Source organism: Lagopus leucura, unplaced genomic scaffold (assembly GCF_019238085.1).
Source record: "Lagopus leucura isolate 7727_CA_CO unplaced genomic scaffold, USGS_WTPT01 Super-Scaffold_739, whole genome shotgun sequence".
Lineage (NCBI taxonomy): Eukaryota > Metazoa > Chordata > Aves > Galliformes > Phasianidae > Lagopus > Lagopus leucura.
The window spans coordinates 20,348,187-20,368,486 of NW_024962255.1; the positions used below are offsets into that span (position 1 = coordinate 20,348,187).

General features: G+C 39.1%; 1 protein-coding gene across 3 annotated transcripts in view; it reads left to right on the plus strand.

The window, feature by feature from the left end:
• IDE (insulin degrading enzyme) overlaps positions 1-5,073 on the plus strand; it is a 53,411-nt gene extending 48,338 nt beyond the window's left edge. For all 3 annotated transcript variants that reach the window (XM_042862936.1, XM_042862935.1, XM_042862934.1), the window contains exons 24-25: positions 1,229-1,296; positions 2,373-5,073. In XM_042862936.1, the coding sequence (XP_042718870.1) occupies positions 1,229-1,296; positions 2,373-2,468 (164 nt within the window). In that variant the 3' untranslated portion in view covers positions 2,469-5,073. The remainder of the gene's footprint in view (positions 1-1,228; positions 1,297-2,372) is intronic.
• The last annotated feature ends 15,227 nt before the right edge of the window (positions 5,074-20,300 follow it).

Genomic DNA, 20,300 nt, shown 5'->3' on the forward strand with positions numbered 1-20,300 from the left:
AATAGAACAGAAGGAAGCAGATAGCTGTGTGCCTCTTATGAAACTCTTTCCAGTATCAGAATGATTTTTATGATACCACGGAAGTCATAATTCTTCAGCTGAGTAAAGGAGACTTGTTCCAAAGTATCTATCCTGGGGAATCATTGCTAGCTAAATAGAATTAGCTCTAATACCGTGACTAACTTTAGAAAACTTTATTTTTAGAAAGTAACTATATTGCCAAGTGGTTTATTATTCACTCGGAATGGTATCTTCTTAAGCCAAGAGGAACATGGGAGGAAGCCTAACAACTACTTAACTCTTACAGTGGTTATAGTAAAGCATAGCCTTCTCTCCATGTATTCCATATCTCCTAAGTCATTTAATTTGACAATTGGTCTCTTTTTCTGCCTTGAAATAGAAGCCGGGACTTTGATTAATTTCCTGTGAGTCCAAGTGAAAATTCTTGGGAAGAAATGCAACTGCTGAACAGGGTAACATGAAGGAGGCTGAAAAGACTCCTAGGGAGTTTCCTTCCTCATGGAGGCAGACGCATTTCCACGGAGAGTAGAAAATGATTAGAAGCAGTAGAGATGTAGGAGATGAGGATGCTGGAACATTTTGAACTCCCAGTGTAAAAATTAGGGTTGAAACTTGAGTTTGGAAATTGAGGAAGGAAGATTTAAGGAACTGCATAACATACACACGTGAGACAGGCTTATTGGATTTAATAAGTTTGTGTGGGACTGGAGTAAGTAGAGGGTGCATGGGACAGGCAGGAAAGACTTGGGGTTGCTAAACAGGATTTGGTATATGGAGTAATCTCCATGTCTCCATAAGCATGTCCTACTGAAGGATTCTCTTTGGAACACAGATGTGCTGTTATTGCATATATCATTGGCATTTAATACTGTTCACATAATTTTTACAGAAATATAGTTTTAAGTATTTATTTTCCAGTACATCAGCTCTTTTTATTGCTACATTCTCCGTACATATAAGTAAAATGAAAAAAAAAAAAACCAACAAAACACTGCCTCAGCATGTGTTCTCAAGTAAAATCAAGGATTAATCTGCTTGTATTTTTAAAGGTAATTACGAGTATAAAAGCAAAAGCTTCAAAAAACTTATTTAGAGATAACTGAAAATTATTGTCATCCTGTGTTTTATGTCTTGATCTGTCCAATTTGCTGTATGAAAGGCACTGATTGAGTTCTGGTTCTAAATTAATTTTGATGATATTAAATAGGCCCTGTTGTTGGAGAATTTCCATGCCAAAATGATGTGAACTTGGCACCAGCACCACCACTACCACAGGTAAAAAGAATCAACACATAAAATCCCAGGCTTTATTGAAGGAAGTCTAGAATTCTTGAATACAATTACAGGGAGAAAGTACAAACTTCTTGACATTTATACTTTCACAGGTTGTTTTTTTTTTTCTTTTTTAGCTTTTTTTACACGTGCATGGTTGTCTTTAATAACAGGTTTTTATCATTTTTTTTTTTTTTTTTAACCATCTATGCTATTAACTTTGTTCCTTCTGTTCGTAGAAATGAAATCTAATAGAAGTAGGTAGCTCTTCTGAGTGTCTACACTACAGAATAAAATACAGATTATGATTGTCTGAGCTCGTGTGTTAGGATGTGTGAAGTGTCAAGAGAAGGATGGATATGCATCAGTAAACTTATCTGTTCAGAAAACGAAACACCTAACTGTCTGGTCATGATCTTAAATGATGAAATATTCCTGTGAATGTGGATTAATATACCCTGTGAATGAAGCAGTTTGGGGAGGTCTATTCATAGAAGTGTTATTGACTCAGTGTTGCTGTTCATGTAAGTAGATGCAATAACACTGGGCCATTCCTGGACCTCAAATGAGGTTGAGGTGAAATTGCTTGAAGAAATGTGTTTGTCCCAGTAGGTGATTCTTTTTGCAATGCAGTTGTAGATCTCTGTTCTTCTTAGTCAGTGCTAATAGGTGAGATAATCACCATGATAGAAATTTCTGTGTGAATTAAATATGGGTATACTTGTTTTGACTTAAGTGTTAAAAAGTGACTTTATTGCAGCAACTACAAATAATAGCTCATTGGATTGCTGTTATTTTTACAAACTTAACTCTGCATTTTCTAAATTACGTGATGTAATTAATAATGCAACCGCAGCATTACAGTTACTGTTTTAAACTATTTGGAGTAGATATTGAACCATTCATTTCAGAGGTAATGCCACTTTATTTGGGAAAATTCTGTAATATGAAATGTTGAATCACTGAAAGAAAACAAGACCCGTGTATATTTATGTAGGTGTAGAATAACTTGTGGGGAATTTCTCGCTCTTCTGATTAAGGATAATTGAACAGACTTTCTTGCATACGCTTCTTTGCAGCCAAGCGTGATTCAAAATATGACAGAATTCAAGCGCAGTCTGCCACTCTTTCCACTGGTGAAACCACATATCAATTTCATGGCTGCAAAACTGTGAAGAACCTCAATGGATGAAGAAATGCAAATGATCAGCACTGATGCGGTTTCAGGGGACTTCATGATGAACAAAATTATTAAAGACTGTTAGGATAAATGGTTCTGTCCATTATGAACGTCCCAAATTCCTTCTTGGTTCATTTGACATTAGATGTGTGTTAGGCATAGAGAGTATAGAAAAATCAGTTGTGGTCATGTGTCATTTATATTACAGACAACCTGTTGAAAACCAAAATCAACTGAAACAGTAATAATAATAACAACTTGTAGATGCAGTATATTTTTGAAATAGTGAACCCCTTCAAACTTTAATTTTGATAAAATAAGCTTCTGAAGCAAACAATTGCTTGAAATATCCTCATTATTCCTGAAAAACAATCAACAACATTTAGTAGCCCCTAAATAATCTTCCTGGGATCTGGAGGAGGGTGAGAAAAGAATGGGATGGGGTCAACAATTTTTCTTAAAATAGAGTTTCACATTTTTTGAAGTGCTGTGTTGAATGTGACTTTTAAAATTGATCCTTAATGCAATCAACATAACATGTTTTCTATTTAAGTTTGGTGAAAACCAGTGGAGGGGTAAAAAAGAGAAATTGATAACATAGTAATAACTGAAAGAATTGTCTTAATGAAAATAACTGAAGATATGGACATGATTTTAATCTTTATATATAAATTTGGGGACATTTTATATTAAAGCTCGTGAAATGCTGGAAACACTTCAACAGTCCAACATAGCTTTGTTGTCAAAAGTGTTGTCCTGGTATTGTCTTGATAATATCAATATCCTCTTCAGTTTTTCAGTGTTATTCTGAATTGTTTCCATATGACGTATAAGATACTTTATTTGGTGTCATTTTTGTTTTCAGTTGCGCATAGACTGCATGATTTCTCCACCAGTACAATTTGCCTTTCTTGTTATTAGGTCTCAGTCAAGTACTTACTAGTGCAAATAACTTTAAGCATGAGTTAGTTCTTGACTGCAGAACAGACGAATGTCAAATATAGGCCCTGTAAGGAATCAGATTCATTATTTTTATGATACATCTCTGTGGGTCCTTTTTGTCCTTCAAGAGGGCATTTGAGATGGAGCGGTGCTGGTACAGCAGTACTGGGTTAGCAGAAGTCTTGGCAGTGATGTGCAGTTCAGGTTACATCACAGAATATTCCTTCCTGCTCCTTTTAAGAAGATTGTATGAAGCCCAAGGATGAAGAATAATGCTGAAATATTGTATAGATATTTCATAACTTAGTAAAATGTTAATACAGTGTTCAGTCTTCACCAAGTCCACTGCCTTCTGCAGTAGTCTTCCACTTGGGACAGCAAATCAGGGTAAACTCCCCAAATAGAAAAAAATAAGGGAACATCTTACTAACTTCTCTTACAAGTTTAGTGCATGAAATTGAGTGTAATTATTCAGACAGCATGGAGGATGAAAAGCACTCAAGATGTAAAATCTGTTCATAATGAGCCCTTGCTATATCAGAGGTGTTAGTGAGAGTTTGCTTCCTACTATAACCTAAAACTGAGGCCCCGACATAGAATGTGTGTCATGTGTGTGTACATCAGAGTCCTGGAATATTCAATAGGGGTGTTCCTGTCGTTGAGTCAGTGTTGTAGTAATGCTGGCTTTGAAAGCAGTTAAATGAATGCTTTAAGGGCTTTAAGCTTTGTTTATTTGAGGCTGTACTAGCTGAATTGAGTGTATTTAAGGTGATTTTAAGGCTAACAGGACATGTTTGAACATCTCTTTAATAAATTTGATGATAGTTTGTGATGTAACCTGTTGCCAGGAAAGTCCACTAGCACTTTTTGTAGCCTGAGGTGAAAAAAAAATCAGCCATGGTATAAGCAAAAACAGTACAGGTGTCTTTGTTCACCATGTTTTTCGTGGATCTTCCACGTAAAACAGACTTTTTACTCTTTTGCTTTTGTTTATAGTTTTCTTTTAGTAAAAATATTTGTATTATATATATATATTAAAACTTCTGACAGCATATTATAAAAATATATATTTTGGGAATTAGTGGTATTTAAACATACCACTCTTATGGTGAATAAAATCAAATTGCTTCTGTAAAAAAAAAAAAAATAATAATAATAATAAATATATATTAGTGGAAGTACTATCAACTCTTAACAAATGATATAAATGAATTGGAATGGCAGTGTACTTAGCACAAGCTCACAAATAACATTTTCCCCAGGAAAAAATGTGGAATTGTAAAGTTCTGTGACTGGATGTGGAAGCACATATAGTTTTCCAACAACTCTTAATTGCTTTTAAGTGTTCTCCAGCATTTTAGAGTTTCTGAGTTTGATATAGCAGTAAATTTTGATAAACTCAGGCATACTAATGGGTTCATCATAATGGATCCAAAGCTGCAGTGTCTACAAGCAATAAAAAACTACCTAGGATACACTGTAATTCAATTTTAGTGCTTGTTAATTAGTTTATGTAAGAAACCATAAATTATTATTACATAACTGTAATTTTTGCAAGTGCTATTTTAAGCAGTTGATGTGGAATTGGGTGCACGTGACACAGCCAGTATGACAGAGTGCTAGAGTTATTCTGTTTACAATAAACAATCTGAATTTAACATTTGGAGTTCTTTTTTCTTTTTTTCTTTTTCTTTTTTTTTTTTCTTTTTTTCATACTGGTAATGGTACATCTCTCATATTTGAATGTTTTTTTACTATACGTTATAATGCAGTTTTGCAGTTTCTTGGACTGGTTAGGCTGAATGGAATTGCTGGAGAACTGTTCTCCTTCACTTCTATGGTGTTTCAAAAGACTTGCCCACGTGTCTTCCCACACCTCTAAGGCAGATCACCTGTGTTGCTCCCTGAGTGAGAAAGCTTTATAATATGGAGTAGAAATATTTCCATAAGACCAGATTTTAATAATCAAATCTGAAATTGTAAATACAGATCATCACTGCAGCCACATTTAATCTCGGCTGGTGCAGATTTACTTCAGTGTTGCTTTTGAGAAACTACATTCTTAGGTCATCTTGTTTTATGCACACCAAAGGATTACTTGCAGAAAGTTACAGAATAAGTGTGACCGTTAGAAAAATAAGAACTGTGAATTCTGAAGGCAAAGAGACAGGATTTTTTTTTATCCTTGGCTTTGGCAAGAAGTGGCTGGTAATTTCATCACTGGAATCAAATGCTTGCAAACCACCCGGAAAATTGTTAGTACCTAAAATGAAGGCTCTTGAACTACACTGTTATTGTTAGAGTACAAATTGGTACAAATCTTAAAACATCAGCTTTGTTATCTTTTCTGAAAAAAACAAAACCCAAGCCATCCAAATATAGACTGTCATGTTTAGCCAAAAAAAAAAAACACCCAACAAATAAACCAAAAACTTGAAGTGTGTTGATGTGTACAGACCCTGTATTCATTTTATTGCACTCAAGAGTAATCATAATGTGTGAAGATATCATTATGTAGCTTTTGAACTTCATTTATTTCTAGCTCCTGTTCTAATACAAGACCAGAATTCCAGTCTTATCATCTCTCTACCAGTATGCTTTCCCTGTAGCTCCACTGTAAAGTGAAAAATCCTTATATTCTGTCTTTATTCATACACTTTTCCATGCTTTTTTAATAAATGACCATTGAACTTATATGGCCAACTACAATTATACCTGGATCCTCTCCTTGAGCTGATAACTAATTTGATATTCAAATCCAATTCTGAATATATATATATATATATATTAATATTATAGATACATGCTACACACTACAGGACACATCTTTACTATTTAAAGGGAAGAATTGCTTAGGTACCTTTCTGACCTGGTTGCCAGGAGACGTTGTGGATGCCCCATCCCTGGAGGCATTCAAGGCCAGGCTGGATGTGGCTCTGGGCAGCCTGGTCTGGTGGTTGGTGACCCTGCACACAGCAGGGGGGCTAAAACTAGATGGTCATTGTGATCCTTTTCAACCTAGGCCATTCTATGATTCTGTGACTTTTCATGTAGTTTAAAAAAAAGCCTAGCCTATATAGATTCTGCTGAAGCATTTCAGAGTCTACTTACTATTAAAAAATGTAAGTAGTAGTATATATTTTTGGTAGAATTTAATTTCAACAACATGTGAATCCTGAATTTCAAATGGAAAGAAGCAAGCGTGGTTAAAGCCAAAGGCACAGTAACATGGGAAATGTCACAATTAAACCCATGTAGTTGAGCTCAAGCATATAAAAAGAGTTTTAAGATTTAAAATATTTGACTGCTTAAATTAATATTTTTAAGGCATCCTAGCAATATGAACTATCACTAAAAGTGAAATGTTAAAGGATGTAGACACCACTGTGCTGAGCATTTGCTGCTAGTAACTTTTAGGATCCCCTTTTTTATCATGCAATGCAAAATTCAGAATCAGATTTCTTTACTATTTATGCAAGGTATGGGGAGAGGTACAAACCTCTGCATAGCCTTCAGGTTATTGTTATGTTGAGTGAGGAACTAACCGGGATAGACAGTAGGAAACTGCAGGAGGGATCCAAGTTCAAATCCTGCATCTTTCTGAGAGTTTACCACCGTTCTGTGTGTTAGAGATGCTTCATTCTGCTTCAGGTTTACATTACAGCTTTTCACTGCCTGTCCAGCTTCTCTTTCAGCTCAGCTTCTCTTTCAAGAAGGGAGCAAAGAATTCTGATGCTTCTGTAGTGACAGCCACTGTGTCATGTAGGATGTTACAGACAGGTAAACAGTGGAGCAGCAACTGGAGCTCAGGGCCCCTTCCCCCCCCACCTGTGCATCAAAGTGGGTGTCCCATGGTAGGTGTGGACTCAATGTGTGTGTGTGCTTACTCTGCAAAATTAGAACAGTTCCAACAGAGGAATCGGGGAGTCCCCAGACTGCACTGCTAGTCTCCTGGAAGGTGAGAATGATGACCTGGAGAAAATGGGCATTGTTAAGGCTGAGTCATTCAGGGCGTGCACAAAGAGGGCATTTTGGGAAATCTGTTAAGAGAAAAACCGTGTGTACAAATGTTAACAACACCTGAGTGTTGGCATTAAAGATATATATTGTTGATATGTGCCTTTTAGTGGGCACAGCTTTTAAAAATATGCCATCTAGCTATTGAAGTGATGCACTTTACAAGACAGTATTAGAGTTGGTTAAAATACCAAAAACATGTAAATGTTCTCACAAGTAGTGCTCAAAAATATCTTATTTGGTATTTTCAAACTTGATTGGGAGTGAAGTAACCTTAGCAGGACAGGTTTCAATCCAGAGGTTCAGCGTCAAGTCTCAACATGTTTTTTCATTTGTGTATGTGTGTAAAGCAAGGGAGGATGATAGTGGATTAGAGCCTGACAGTGCATCAGAGTCAATAAGCTGTCAAAGGGTTCAGTGCTTCCCAGCTTTATCTATTTGTCATTTTGGTAACATTTAGCCTTCTGATACTTGTACTCCAAGCCTGCCGCAATGCTGAAAACAAAGTATTTCCTAAGTAATTGCATTCTTACTGTAAATGACATTCTGTGTTTCAACTGTGAGGTACCAGTACCATTCACTCATACATATCTGTTAAGGGTGAAGCTTCAGGAATCTGAAAAAATCTGTATAGATAATTCCCCAGTTCACAGGTTTGATTGATATTTCCGGATGAAATTGTCTGCAGGATTAGAAGTATTTTAGGAACACAGGAATCTGTACTTATAACTGGATCCGGCATCCCCACAAACTGATTGTTTAGTTCCAATGATCCTTGTGTCATCTTCTAAGGCAGATGCCTGCAGTTCATCGTGCATTGACAGGTCTGACCCAAGTGAGAGGACCAGGGTACTCCCATTGTCATGCCAGCCACGAGCGTCATCAGTGTCCCTTTAGCACTGCCATGCACTAAGTGCAGGCTGCATGCGTGTTCTGCGACATTTTTTCATTATTCATCTTCTAATCGTGGCAAGCTTTATTTGTAACATGATGCAAAGGTGGCATCTATGTGATGTCTTGGCCTGGAAAGCCACGTGACTGCTATTGAAGCTCAGCACAGTGGGACACTTAACCAAGTATTTCAGACATAAACTGAAAACAGGTGCTACTCAACCATAACAGGAGACTGATCTGCTGTTGTATGCACAGTATGGTTTAATTGCTGTAAGTAATCTAATAAAAATGTACCTTATATACAGCCTTTTCTTGGAAGGCATATTTGAGTGGAATAGCATGTAGACTTTGTGTAACTTGAAGAATACATATACAAAGAATGCTTGTAGTTCTGATTTTCCACTTGAATTTAAATGTCAAACATCATTAGTTTTAAGATGTTATGAATGTTAAAAATCAAAAGATTGTATTAAGCTCAGTGTATACAAAATGTAAGAGTGATTTTGGGTGCTTTCTCACAGTGAGCTACTCAATAAAAATAATGTTGAAAAGGAAGATTATGCAGATAAGTTGAAAGCAGCTAGTTGCATGCCATTTTACTCTTCTTGTCTAATGATCATGTCTGTCATATCATTGTGTGTAGGTTATGAATTCCTGTGAAAAGGATTTGTGTGTTAATGTCTGTAAACTACCAATGCTCAAGTGTATAGTTGATCATTTTTATTAGGCCTTTAAAATGTTGAGTAATTAAAAGTCAATACGATAACTTTTTTCAGGACAACTTGCAGTGTCTGAACAGTCTGAGTTTATTTGAGCTTTGGAAGCAGCAGAGTAGTAGGTAGCAGAATCTCATGAATTTTACTAACTACATTTTCCACTAAAAAGACAGAAAAAGAAAAAGCAGTTGAGATAATTTGGAGATTAAACCATAACGAAGAGCTTGAAGTAACCAGACAACTGGAATAAGTGTGATGCCCTGTAGCATTTTGATAGTTCGTCCTAGATTAAAAAATAGGTATATTGTACACTGATTGTGGTATAAACCCTGACAAGTCATTTCAGATAATTGTAAATATTTTTGAGAAGCTTAATAGGCCTGGAATTCGTTAAAAATTCATTCTTTTCTTTAATCTGAGATCCAGATTGTTGGAGCAGGCTTTAATTCAGCAGTGGTCCTACAAAGTTCTTTTGCAATAGATAATTAAAAGATGCTAGAGCTCCCTGCTGTTCTCCAGGAGCCACCACACATAATCCATGAAGATAAACTTAAAACCCAAGATAACGTTTATCTAAATTTGTAAAAATCTGTATGTTACATTTGTAATGTTATTAATCCATCACTTTTTCTAAAGTTAAAGAAAATATGTTTGTGGAAAGATTTTATATACCTGATTGTTCAGTAGCTCAGGAGGAAGTAATTGTTTTAGAAAAAGAAAAAAAAAAGTAACTGGAATATAGAATCCAAACTGGGTATAGGTTTATGTACATAATTAAGTAGGACTATAAGGGAAGGCACAGTTAGGGTCAGGAAGCTTAACTATTTTTACTTGTTCTGTTGGTGATTCTGGTCTCAGTGAACATGCTGAGGTGCCCTCGGATGATACCAGAGATGTACTGGCACCAGTGTGCACAGTCCTGACAGACAGCTACTGCAGCAGAGATTGCACAGTGGGGAGGCACATAATTAGGATGGTTAGTACTGCAGAATCCACAGGCCAAGAGCAGCTCTTTGCTATTAAAAGCAAACAAAACAGCCCCACATTTGTAATGTTGTTTTCTGGTTCTGAAAGTAGATAAATGGTAGAAGGCATCAGGAGGCTAATCGCATCTTTGTTGACCCTTTGCAATCTAAGATGCACTATCCTTGAGCAGCAGCTACATGGAACTGTCTCCTTACTCAACAGATGCTTTCACTTAGTTTAACTCTAAATGTTGCAACCTCTTTCTTGTTTAGGTAAACGGAACTTCATTTCTAACTTTTGCAGTACTTACAGTGTGCTACTTAGTGCCACTTCCAACAGTTTCCTGTACCCCAGGTAGGGGATAGGCCTATTTATTTGAAAATTACATGTCGCATCTAGTCCCTAATCTTTGTATTGAGCAAACGAGCAGTACTGGGTGTGTTATTTATGGTGATGCAAGAGAGTAAAAGACTATAAATCTGAATTTTTGGTCCCTTCCTAAGTCTGTAGAGCTGGCACTTAATATTTTGTAACCTAGAAAGCCAAGCAGAAGCAATGTAAGTGACAGTAGATGTTAACTCTATAGTGTTATCTTTATAATATTAAGAGTGGGATTACATGGCTTAACTTGTGAAGGAATGTTCAGATTCATGCTGTACCTTAAATAATTCCTGTTGTTTGGCCAGCTTGGGATAAAGGGTGACAAGGCAAGGAAGAATTAATTTTTACTTCTTTCAAAGAGTAAAGAAAATTTGCTATGCAAGAAAACAAATCAAATTTCATAGTTCAATTCTTAGAAAGCATTACCTTTTTTAAGGTAGTTATATTTTATTTGTAATGCAAAGTTTAATTTTCATTGCTTAGAAAAGTGTGCTTTAGAATCCAAATGTCACCATAAAAGATTTGCCATGAGGAGAAGCTTTTATGGCGTCTTTCCTTTGCACTGTAATGGAAATTCTTGGTGCTACGATACAACATTTGCTGTTGTTCCTTATAATAATGTGAAGAGTTGTGCATCTCATCTTTGTGCATGCAAATTATTTCCTCCTGATGAGGAAAATCATATTTGTTTGACTCCAAGGAAAAAAGAAAACATAATGAAAACTTCAACTGCTTAACCTGGAAAAGAATAAATTACTTTTAAAACACAGAAAATGTTTCATTATTATTACATGCAGCAAGGCTGCCGATGAGTTTCTCATCCACACATTCAGCATCTTGCTCGAGAGAGAGAAGTCTTGATGCACCCTGGCACCGCAGAACCGCCGCCTTCCTCCTCGCAGCTGCCCGGCGCGAGCCGCTCCGCTTCCCGCCTCGCCGCTTCCCTCACGCGGCGCCTCAGAGCGCGGAGCGCGAGGCCGCGGCCGCCGGGAGCCGCTGCCGAGCCGGACCGCCGGCGGGGAGCTCCGCGAGGCGGTGAGAGGGGCCGGGGCGGGGTGGAGAACGGCTCGGGAAGGCGAGTGACGAAGGGCGGCGGGAGGCGGGCGTGGTCCCGGGGTCGCTCTCCTCGAACGGCCGCAGGGCTCGGCGTGTGCTGCCCGGCCGTCGGCAGCGCGTTTACGACGGGCGCGAGAGCAGAGGTAGCTGCACGCGGCCGTAGGGGCCGAGCGTTCAAACCCGAGAGCGATAAAGGGTGGCGGTGGCAGCTTTCCTTCGCTGATAGGAAGGCGGTTATCTCGGCCAGAAGCACGAGGCGTACCGCACGTGCCAGCGGTGGGCCGCTGCGATAAGCCCGTGGCAGCGGGACCCGCCCTGCTCCGGCGGCCGTCCTCCATCTCCTCGTCCTGACCACCTCTGGGCTGAAGTCCTCCCTGCCTCCTCATTTCCCATTCCCTGTTCCGAAGTTTGAGACTATGGGAGACCTGCCGCAATACCTCACCAAACACAGAGGAAATCTTATGTGGTTATTCCCTGCGGGCCACGTGCTCAGCGTGCCAGCACGGTGCTTAAAGTTTGACGAGGATCTTAGCAATTGGAAGCGTGGTCTTATTAAAAGAAATGTCAGGCAACCTGGTGGTGGTATCAGCCTTTCGTCAGGTGGAGGAAGGAACCTTTCTTTGCAAGGTTCTGTAACTTAGGGCTGCCTTACGCCTAACCCTTGAACCTGCCCTTTTCTGGTTCTTCAACACACAGGGAAGCTTCCATTTTCCCTGAATCATGCTCACTGCTGGCTGTGTCCATGGGCTGCACTTAGCTCCCACAGCTGTCATACATCTGCTTGAAAGAGCCGCCTGGCTTGCAGCATAAGAAGATAAATTGCTTATAAGTCTGTCACAGAGAGCAAAAGCTCATTGGACAGGTTTAACTTCAAGGCAAATATGAAACAACGTGGTTGAAGGAGATAGAATGGACTCTCAATCAGCTGACTTGTTATTTAAGGGCTTGCTCTGTCTTTCTAAAAATACAGGGTGGGGTTTTTTTTAGCTTTTTTTTTCTAGTTTGGAGAAAAAAAGATGAGTGATACACTGGCAAGAAGTGCATACGCTGACAGATGAATAAACCATACTCTTGAGAGCCGTAAGGTTGAAAAGAACATTCCAGAGATAATGCACGCTTTTGGCTTGGGAGAACTCTCGTGCATCAGAAACACATCCCTCTGAAGATGGTTCTGAACTTTAGAGCTTTCAGTTGAATAATTGCTGTGAGATTTGATATATTTTGAATTATTTAAATTTCCATTCACTGCAAGTGAATAACATTGCAGTTAGTGATTTTAAATGTAGTTGAATTAATTATCACATTTTGTTAAGTTCCCTTTAGTCTTTCCTTTGTCCTTTTTTTAATTTCAAAGGCCTCACTAATGCAAAAGGCCCCTGCACAGAGGAGAGATGAGTCAGAGCTTGAATGGCCTTAGACCTACTTCTGCCTATTAACCACCATGATGCAAGTTTGAAGCGATGTTACTTGCATATCAAAGAGCAAGCCTAGGAAAGCTACAGCTTCCTTTTTAAGCTCTGTTCTTCTGACCCTCTCGGTTGCAGCCTTTCATGGAGAACAAGTCAGATTCACATACACACAGCTGTAATAAATTACCTAAATCTAGCAACAAAGAGAAGGGTGAATTCATGTAGGCAAGGGGGCCAGTCTGAAAGTGAGCTTTATGAGATGGCTGTGGCCATACATCCTTACATGTTAATGAGAGCAGTTTGAATAATGGCATTAGCCTTGAATTTACATCCCACATATGACTTAAAAATACCCAAGCAAAAGCTGTCCCCAGACTGCTGCATGCGTCAGGGCTGCCATGGACTCATCTTCCTCTGCCCAGGGCCAGCACTGCGAGCAAGACAGGTGCCCATAGCCCCTGTCCCTGCCAGCTGGACACACCCTGAGCTCAGGCACTGCACTTTGTGTCAGAGCTCGTTCCAATGTTGATGCCTCATGCCATGGGCAGTCATAAAGCCTGTGATCTCCAAAAAGCAAACCAAACATGCTGCCCATATTAACAGAAGAAAGGCCTGCAGCTATGACTTTGAGAATGTATGATGGGAAAAGAAATTACACTCTTTCTGATAATAAGCCTGTCAAAGCTGCATGTTGGTCTGTAACTTTTCAAATTTCACCTGAAGGCAAATTCCTCCCTTGCCTGAATCCAATAGCTTATTTTTGTGTCATCCCTCTGACTCTAGTTTTCTCTGTCGTGCTCTATTGCAAGCTATATATAGGAACAGAGCAACTGTCAGCTTGGAAAAGTACATGGCTTCTTATGTACACAGCGTGGGTTAGAAGGCTATTAGAAGGTCGCTGTCCCAAAATGGGTAGCAGTATACCCATACATGAAAGGAGAAATGATGTGCATCTTCCAGTTACTTTCCATCCTCTGTTCTAGTACTGAAAGTCTAATTTTAGGATTTTGTATTCACTTTCTGGTTTAGGCATGTCATATTATGTACTCACACCATCAACACTAAACAAATGCTTTTTTACTCAGATTTCCAGTGCCTAATGTTATAGTTGATTATTAATTTTACATTGTAAGAGAATTGTTCTTGCAGTATAAAACCTCCTGAGACGATGGTTTAAAAGGGCAAATGTGTTTGGGTTTTTTTTTGGTCAATTCTGTGATTTTTATTTCTGCATTCTTGTCTGCTCTTTACTGCATTGGAACAAAATGTGTTTCTTAATGGATCAGACAAATGTTTCTTGCATATTTTCATGTACCCTTTTATATGCTTTTCATTAACTCAAAACATCTTTTAATGAGAAAGCAAATCATAGGCTAGACAGTAATCATCTACAAATCACCTGTCCTTGACAGAATAAGGCATGCTTACGATTTACTCACCAGTCTGTGGTGGCAACCACTTCATGGTGAGACAGAATGCCAGTGTTATGAGTAATGTCCAAAGATAAGCAGTTCTTTAGGCAGGACTCCCAAGAGCACAATATGAAAGTTTTAAACAAAAAGTGAGTTTATATTTTGGGCTTAGAAAAAATGGCTGAGGCTGGAACTGAGAGCAATAGCAAACATCTCCTGAGAAAATCAGTGCATGCTCATCACCTTGATGCTTGCAGGTGGCAGAATGTCTCAGCTCAACAGCAGGTGCCCACATGAAGGAAAAACCAATCTTCCCCCACGATTCAGTCCCCAGACTAACCACCACCTGTTGGCTTTTGAGAGGAGTTATCCTTGGAACACTGCATCAGTATTGTGTTTGCCAACCTCAAGGCTTAGCACAGGACAAAACCATGAATTTAGCAGAAGTACCAATTCAGATAAGTACAGGCTCAGCTGTGGCTAAATTGGCAATTACGAGATGATTGTCTCTGCTCCTTGTCATCGTCAGCACTGGAAGTTTTGTCTCAGTTCAGTGAGAATTCTGTTTTGCAAGCTCTCATTTGTCTTCTGTTTGACAGCTTAGAGTGCTTTTTTTTCAGCTGTACTGATGAATTGCTGTCAATGGAAAGACCTCCAACACCAGAGGCATACCAAAGGATTAGCCAAAATCTACAATTCCTACATAGCTGGAAAATGCAGAGATTAATTATAAAAGGACCGGACCAGAATATGAGATCATCTTCTCAAATGCTACTTGTGTTCAGGATTACAAATCCACGTCTATCTTTATCTCTGACCTTTAAGAGTAAATTTTCAGCACAACCACAACTAGTGGCAGGAGCAGTAGAAGCAGGAAAAAGATCACTGAGTGCTGGCCAGCACTGACTTTTTACCTGCTGCAGGACTGAGCAAGTTCTGCTTTCAGATAATACAGAATTTTACAATTCCAGCATCTGCTCTAGGCTTGTATTGCAACCACAGCTGTGAGGAGGAATGATGTTCTTGACGCGATATAAAATTGATGCTTTCTGCCAAGCAGTTGGTATGCTTTCAGAATCCTGCCACGATTCTCTCATCTTTGTGTTTTGCTATTTAGAAGGCTGAGGCTAACGTGACCTCTGTGAAACTTGTGCTGTGGTCTGGCTGCATTTTGGTGTCAGAGCACTGTAATGTACCACAAAAGCAACAGCATGGTTTAATAATATCATACCTACTGGGAAGAAGTGAGTGTGAAGCTCATTCAGTAGCTCATACTAGACTGAAGCCCATCCTCATTGAGGCAAGTAACAGCTAAGTAGGTCAGCAATCTGCATTTAGGCTCCATTTTCACTGTATGTGATTGCAGGGAGCACCTCATGCCCTCTTTGTCTTTGACTCTACAGCATGACTTAGGCCTTTCATATGCCTGAAGAGAAGTGACTTGGCTCTAATCCCAGAGGAAGTGAGAGGTACTGTTCTGCCAGGCTGGCTGCAGTACAGCCTCATTACTTTCAGGTCAGCGCAGAGCTCTGTAGTTCCCTGCTGTCCCAAGAACAGACTCAATGCAGAAATGCAACAAGACGACGTCGTCTCAGATCCCTTTTTGTATATATCATTAAATAACAACTCTGTTCCAGCAGACATTAACCTGTTGTGCCACTGGAGCTGGGAGCCTGGCTGAGCTGTCAGCAACAGAGGCGGCCAGCCAAAAGGATGGGGGCAGTGCTGTACAACCCAGCCCACAGGCAAGAGCGTCACTGCCTCACCAGAACCAGCAGTCATGTGGAAGGCAGGAAGGGGCAAAGTCCAGTACAACTTGGTACTGTCCGTGGCTCATGCTGACACAAAGCTGTGGTACACGTATCCTCTCACCCAGCAAAGACAGTAGGTGAGCCAGCTGTGTAACCACACCTTCAGTTACCTTTCATCTGCAAGAACACCTAGCTCTGAGAAACTTGTCGAGCACGTTCAAGAAACCCCATTCCTGGGTTGGGATTGGCAGTGTATGGTGTCAAGTGATTGCTGGAAAAAGGAATCTGTAGGACTTCAGAGACTTAAAAATCAGATCACGCAGATGGAAGTGAGCCTGCAGCCCTTTCCTGTTCTATCCCTCACACTTCAGTCACCACATGACTTTGTTTCAGCATTATTACTTACTTATATAATAGGAGGCAAGTATTTCTGCACATCCCTCTCGCTTTCAGTGTTCACTGCTATATATCCCCAGGCAGGTGAGACCCCTGCACATGAAGAGAACACTATTCAAAGGGCCAGACAGCTGATACAGTAGGCTGCCACTCCAGTATCTGTTTGGTTTGGAATCAGGATGATTTCTGTGTGCCTGTGTGATGGGAGCAGTGATTACAAACTGATTAGATGTTTTCATTTTTAATGCCAATAATGATTTCTAAAACACCAGATGCCCTTCCTGAGGCATAGCACCCAGTTCAGCTGTTAAAGAGTACAAGAATTTCATTACTGAACACTCTTCCCAGCCTTCTGCTTCCTTATGTTTTGGACAGAAGGACATCAAGTCACGTTACTGTATTTTGATGGTGATACTGTTCCTTTAATCAATTAGTAGAGACTTGACTTTCAGAAAAAAGATTATTACAGAGAAGAGATATTTTGAGGCCATCTAATTACATCTCAAAAGTGCAATAATAAGGAAAAAAGCTGCTCTGGGAATACAGGAAATGTTAGGATGCAAAAATACACCACTCAGTTTTACAGTCTACTTACCATGCGCTACGTAATTGCAGTGCATATTTGATTTATACTAATTACATTTCAGTGGGTTGATTTGCTTTCTGACGGGAACAGAAGTGCCACATTGTGAATTCAGCTTGCTTATGCCTTTTGTGCACAGTGTCACAAGCCTTGTTCTTTTAAAAACAGAATATAACCAAAACTATAAAAGCCACCATCCAAGCTGCACATCACAGCTGATGAATATACTCAGTTTCTCTTTGTCGTGTTCACTTGTATGCAAACAGATTTTAAATTTGGCTCACTGGCTACCATTCATAAGAATATATTTTAGGTGGAAGAATTATACAGCTTCTCAGCTGATGATTATGCAGCTGCCAAAAGCGATGAATTCAAATCTCACGCTCTGCTTTTTATAACATTTTGATAATTTGGTCCTGAGGAATATTCCAGATGCAACTAATTATCCTGTAATGAGGCTCCTAAAGCTGACAGACAAACTGTTGAAGGTGTCCAACTTGTTATAAATAATGATTTTATTTTCTCTTAACTCTTCTTAGGTGGATGCTACCAATGGTCCTATCAGTGAAGAGAAAGGAAGGAAAACACTGTAAGGTTTATGCAATTTAATTGTTGTGGCTATAAGGACAAACAGGATAACCAGAGCAAAAGCATTCTGCTAGTCAGTTTTCAGTCTGCAAATAATTACTTCCTTCTGTAACACTTAAGTGTCAGCTACAACAAATTAAGTAAAGTTGATCAATACCCATACGCCCTTTTTCTGCTCTTCTTATTCCTTAGTTGTAGATAAAGACAATATAATGTCTGTGGGCTGCTAAGTGTTATGTAGAAGAATTCCAACACACAGCAGATATGATTAAGCTAAACTAGAACTGAAGTGCTTTGACCAGGAACTGGAAAAGAAAATTACAGATTGTCTGTAATCACCCACTCTCGACTCTGTCCAAAATAGCAGAAGACCTGAAGGCATAAGAAAAGCTTTAAAAAAAAACAAAACAAAACAAAAAAAAAAAAACAACCACACACACACACAAAAAACCCAGCAAAATCAAACACCAACAAGAATCCATAGTTTTGAAATTGCTTGCAAATTATTAGTGTTTATTTGCATTCTCATTTATCTTGGAAATGAGATGGGTAAGTGAGCCCTGGTAATAAGTAAGGGGGTATGTGACTTAAAACGCGTAGTACAGTATTACACCTGCTGGGAAAGGCTGCACTTGGCAGTGGGGGAAGGCTAGTTACAGCCTTTAGTTTATGTTAAGTAGAAAACATCTTCATTTTTATAGTACCTTGAAATTTACCAGCACTCGGGGGGGGAGGTAGGGTTATAGAATCCTGCAGTTAAAAGATACCTTTTTTCCCCCAAAAAAGCCACTAACAGAATGAAAAGCCATAGCCTCACAATTAAAAGGCACTAAAGGACCTAAGACAGATCTGAAACTTTTGATGAAATTCAGACTGAATTATCCTTACACATTAGCAACAGTTCTCTGTTGTTGCTATTGTTTTCTATTGACTGCAGAGACTGTCTCTCTCTGCAGAGAAAATAACTGCTAGCGTATTGATGGTGAGAAATGCACTAATGTTCATAGCTCAGTACTGAGGGGACTTAGGAAAAAATGCCCTTTTGACTTAATGAACAGACTTGGACCCATCTCTAGAAATGACGCTCTGGTTTTTATTCCTTCAGTTCCCTCTCTCCAAAAGGCTTTCATCATGCACTTTGTGTTCCATAGAACTTCTGCAACTTCACTCACCCAGAGGGACTTGTTACAATATGTATTTAATTAGCATCTGTCTTAAATTAAGAAAATAAATCCCTAAAGTTGAAAAGCAAATATAGTGGAGGACTGTCCTCCTGCACTGTACTCTTGTTATCTGAAACAGAATAATGCACACAATTTGTGCCCAAGTAACACCTCACACTATCACTTGTGACAAACCCAATTATCCCTGGGATCTTAGCCTAGAACTATGCAAGGGATGTAAGGTGGTAGAGATTTTCTTCTTTCAAATTAGTCAAATGCTTCTGAACCAGATATGATTCTGCTGGAAAAGGAAAAAGCCTTAATTGTGAACAAAAATCAAGAAGCTTTTGATTCCAGGCTATCTTAGCTCTTCTATCTTCTGAGCATCAGAAATGTCTGGAAAACTACTATCAGAAGGCTCTTCCAGAGGTACACCAAGTAGGGATATTAGCTTCTTGTTATGACCCATGGCAAAGCAATGGCAACTACTCCCCAAATCACACATATGGTAAATAGAGAAGCGTGTTCCTTTATTGGCTTCTGTTAGCTGCAGCAAAATGTTCTTCCACTCTTCAGTAACAACTAAAAAAAAATACAAACCAGTCCGCTATGCATACTGCATCACCAGTAGTGCTCTGTAGGTGGAAATAAAGTTGCATAATTTTTTTTTTTTTTCTAAATAAACAAAGTACTTCCTATAGAGGCCCACTGCTTAGGCAATTGCTTTTCCATGGCTTAGTCATCCAGCATTAAATGAGGTGCCTGCAAGATATGTTTTGACAGGTGCTGCTGAGCTGTTTAGTTGAGGCAGTTTCAAGTCATGACTGCTATTTGCTTTCACTGGTTCCAGAATGGAATTTTTCTACTGAAGTACTTATTGTGGTACAACCAGAAATAACTCCTTTGTGCTTATAATATGCAGAGGTGCAAAAGAAATTAAATAAACCAAGCACAGGAGTAAATAACAGGCAAGAACAAAAAGGCTACACACCTTAAATTTCAAGTACAGGGGGCCATGATCTAATGGATATGATTGGTCCCTGTTTACAGAACATTTCTCAACACAAGATTTTTTCCCCCCCACTTGCAATATATTCTTTGCACACATCTTTTGACTTGCATTTCTGGGAAGCAAGCTACCATACTCAAGCTCTTGAATAAGCCCTTGAAATAAACTAAGAAAGTCTACTTTAGAGTAGTATAAATCAGTAAGCAGAAAGAATTTAAGTAGTTGAAATCCTGGGCAACCTCTGGCACAGGTACTTCTCCAGTAGCGGAACCTGCTAAACAGCAGCAAAGAAAAGTCTAGGCCTCAATGTCTACAAGAACTGAGACAACTACATTCTGATTTCCCCAGATTATGCTGGAATGCACTGAAACAGGTTTTTTTTTCCCCTACAATCACAGCATGTGAAGTCAGGGGAGAAGACGTCCATTTTCAATCAACAGGTTTACAGTATGGCAGTTCAGTTACAGCTGCCACTGTAAACATGCAACAGAAATTTGTCAAATAGAATGGTGCCCTCAAAGATGGCTAATACTGTAGTCAACAA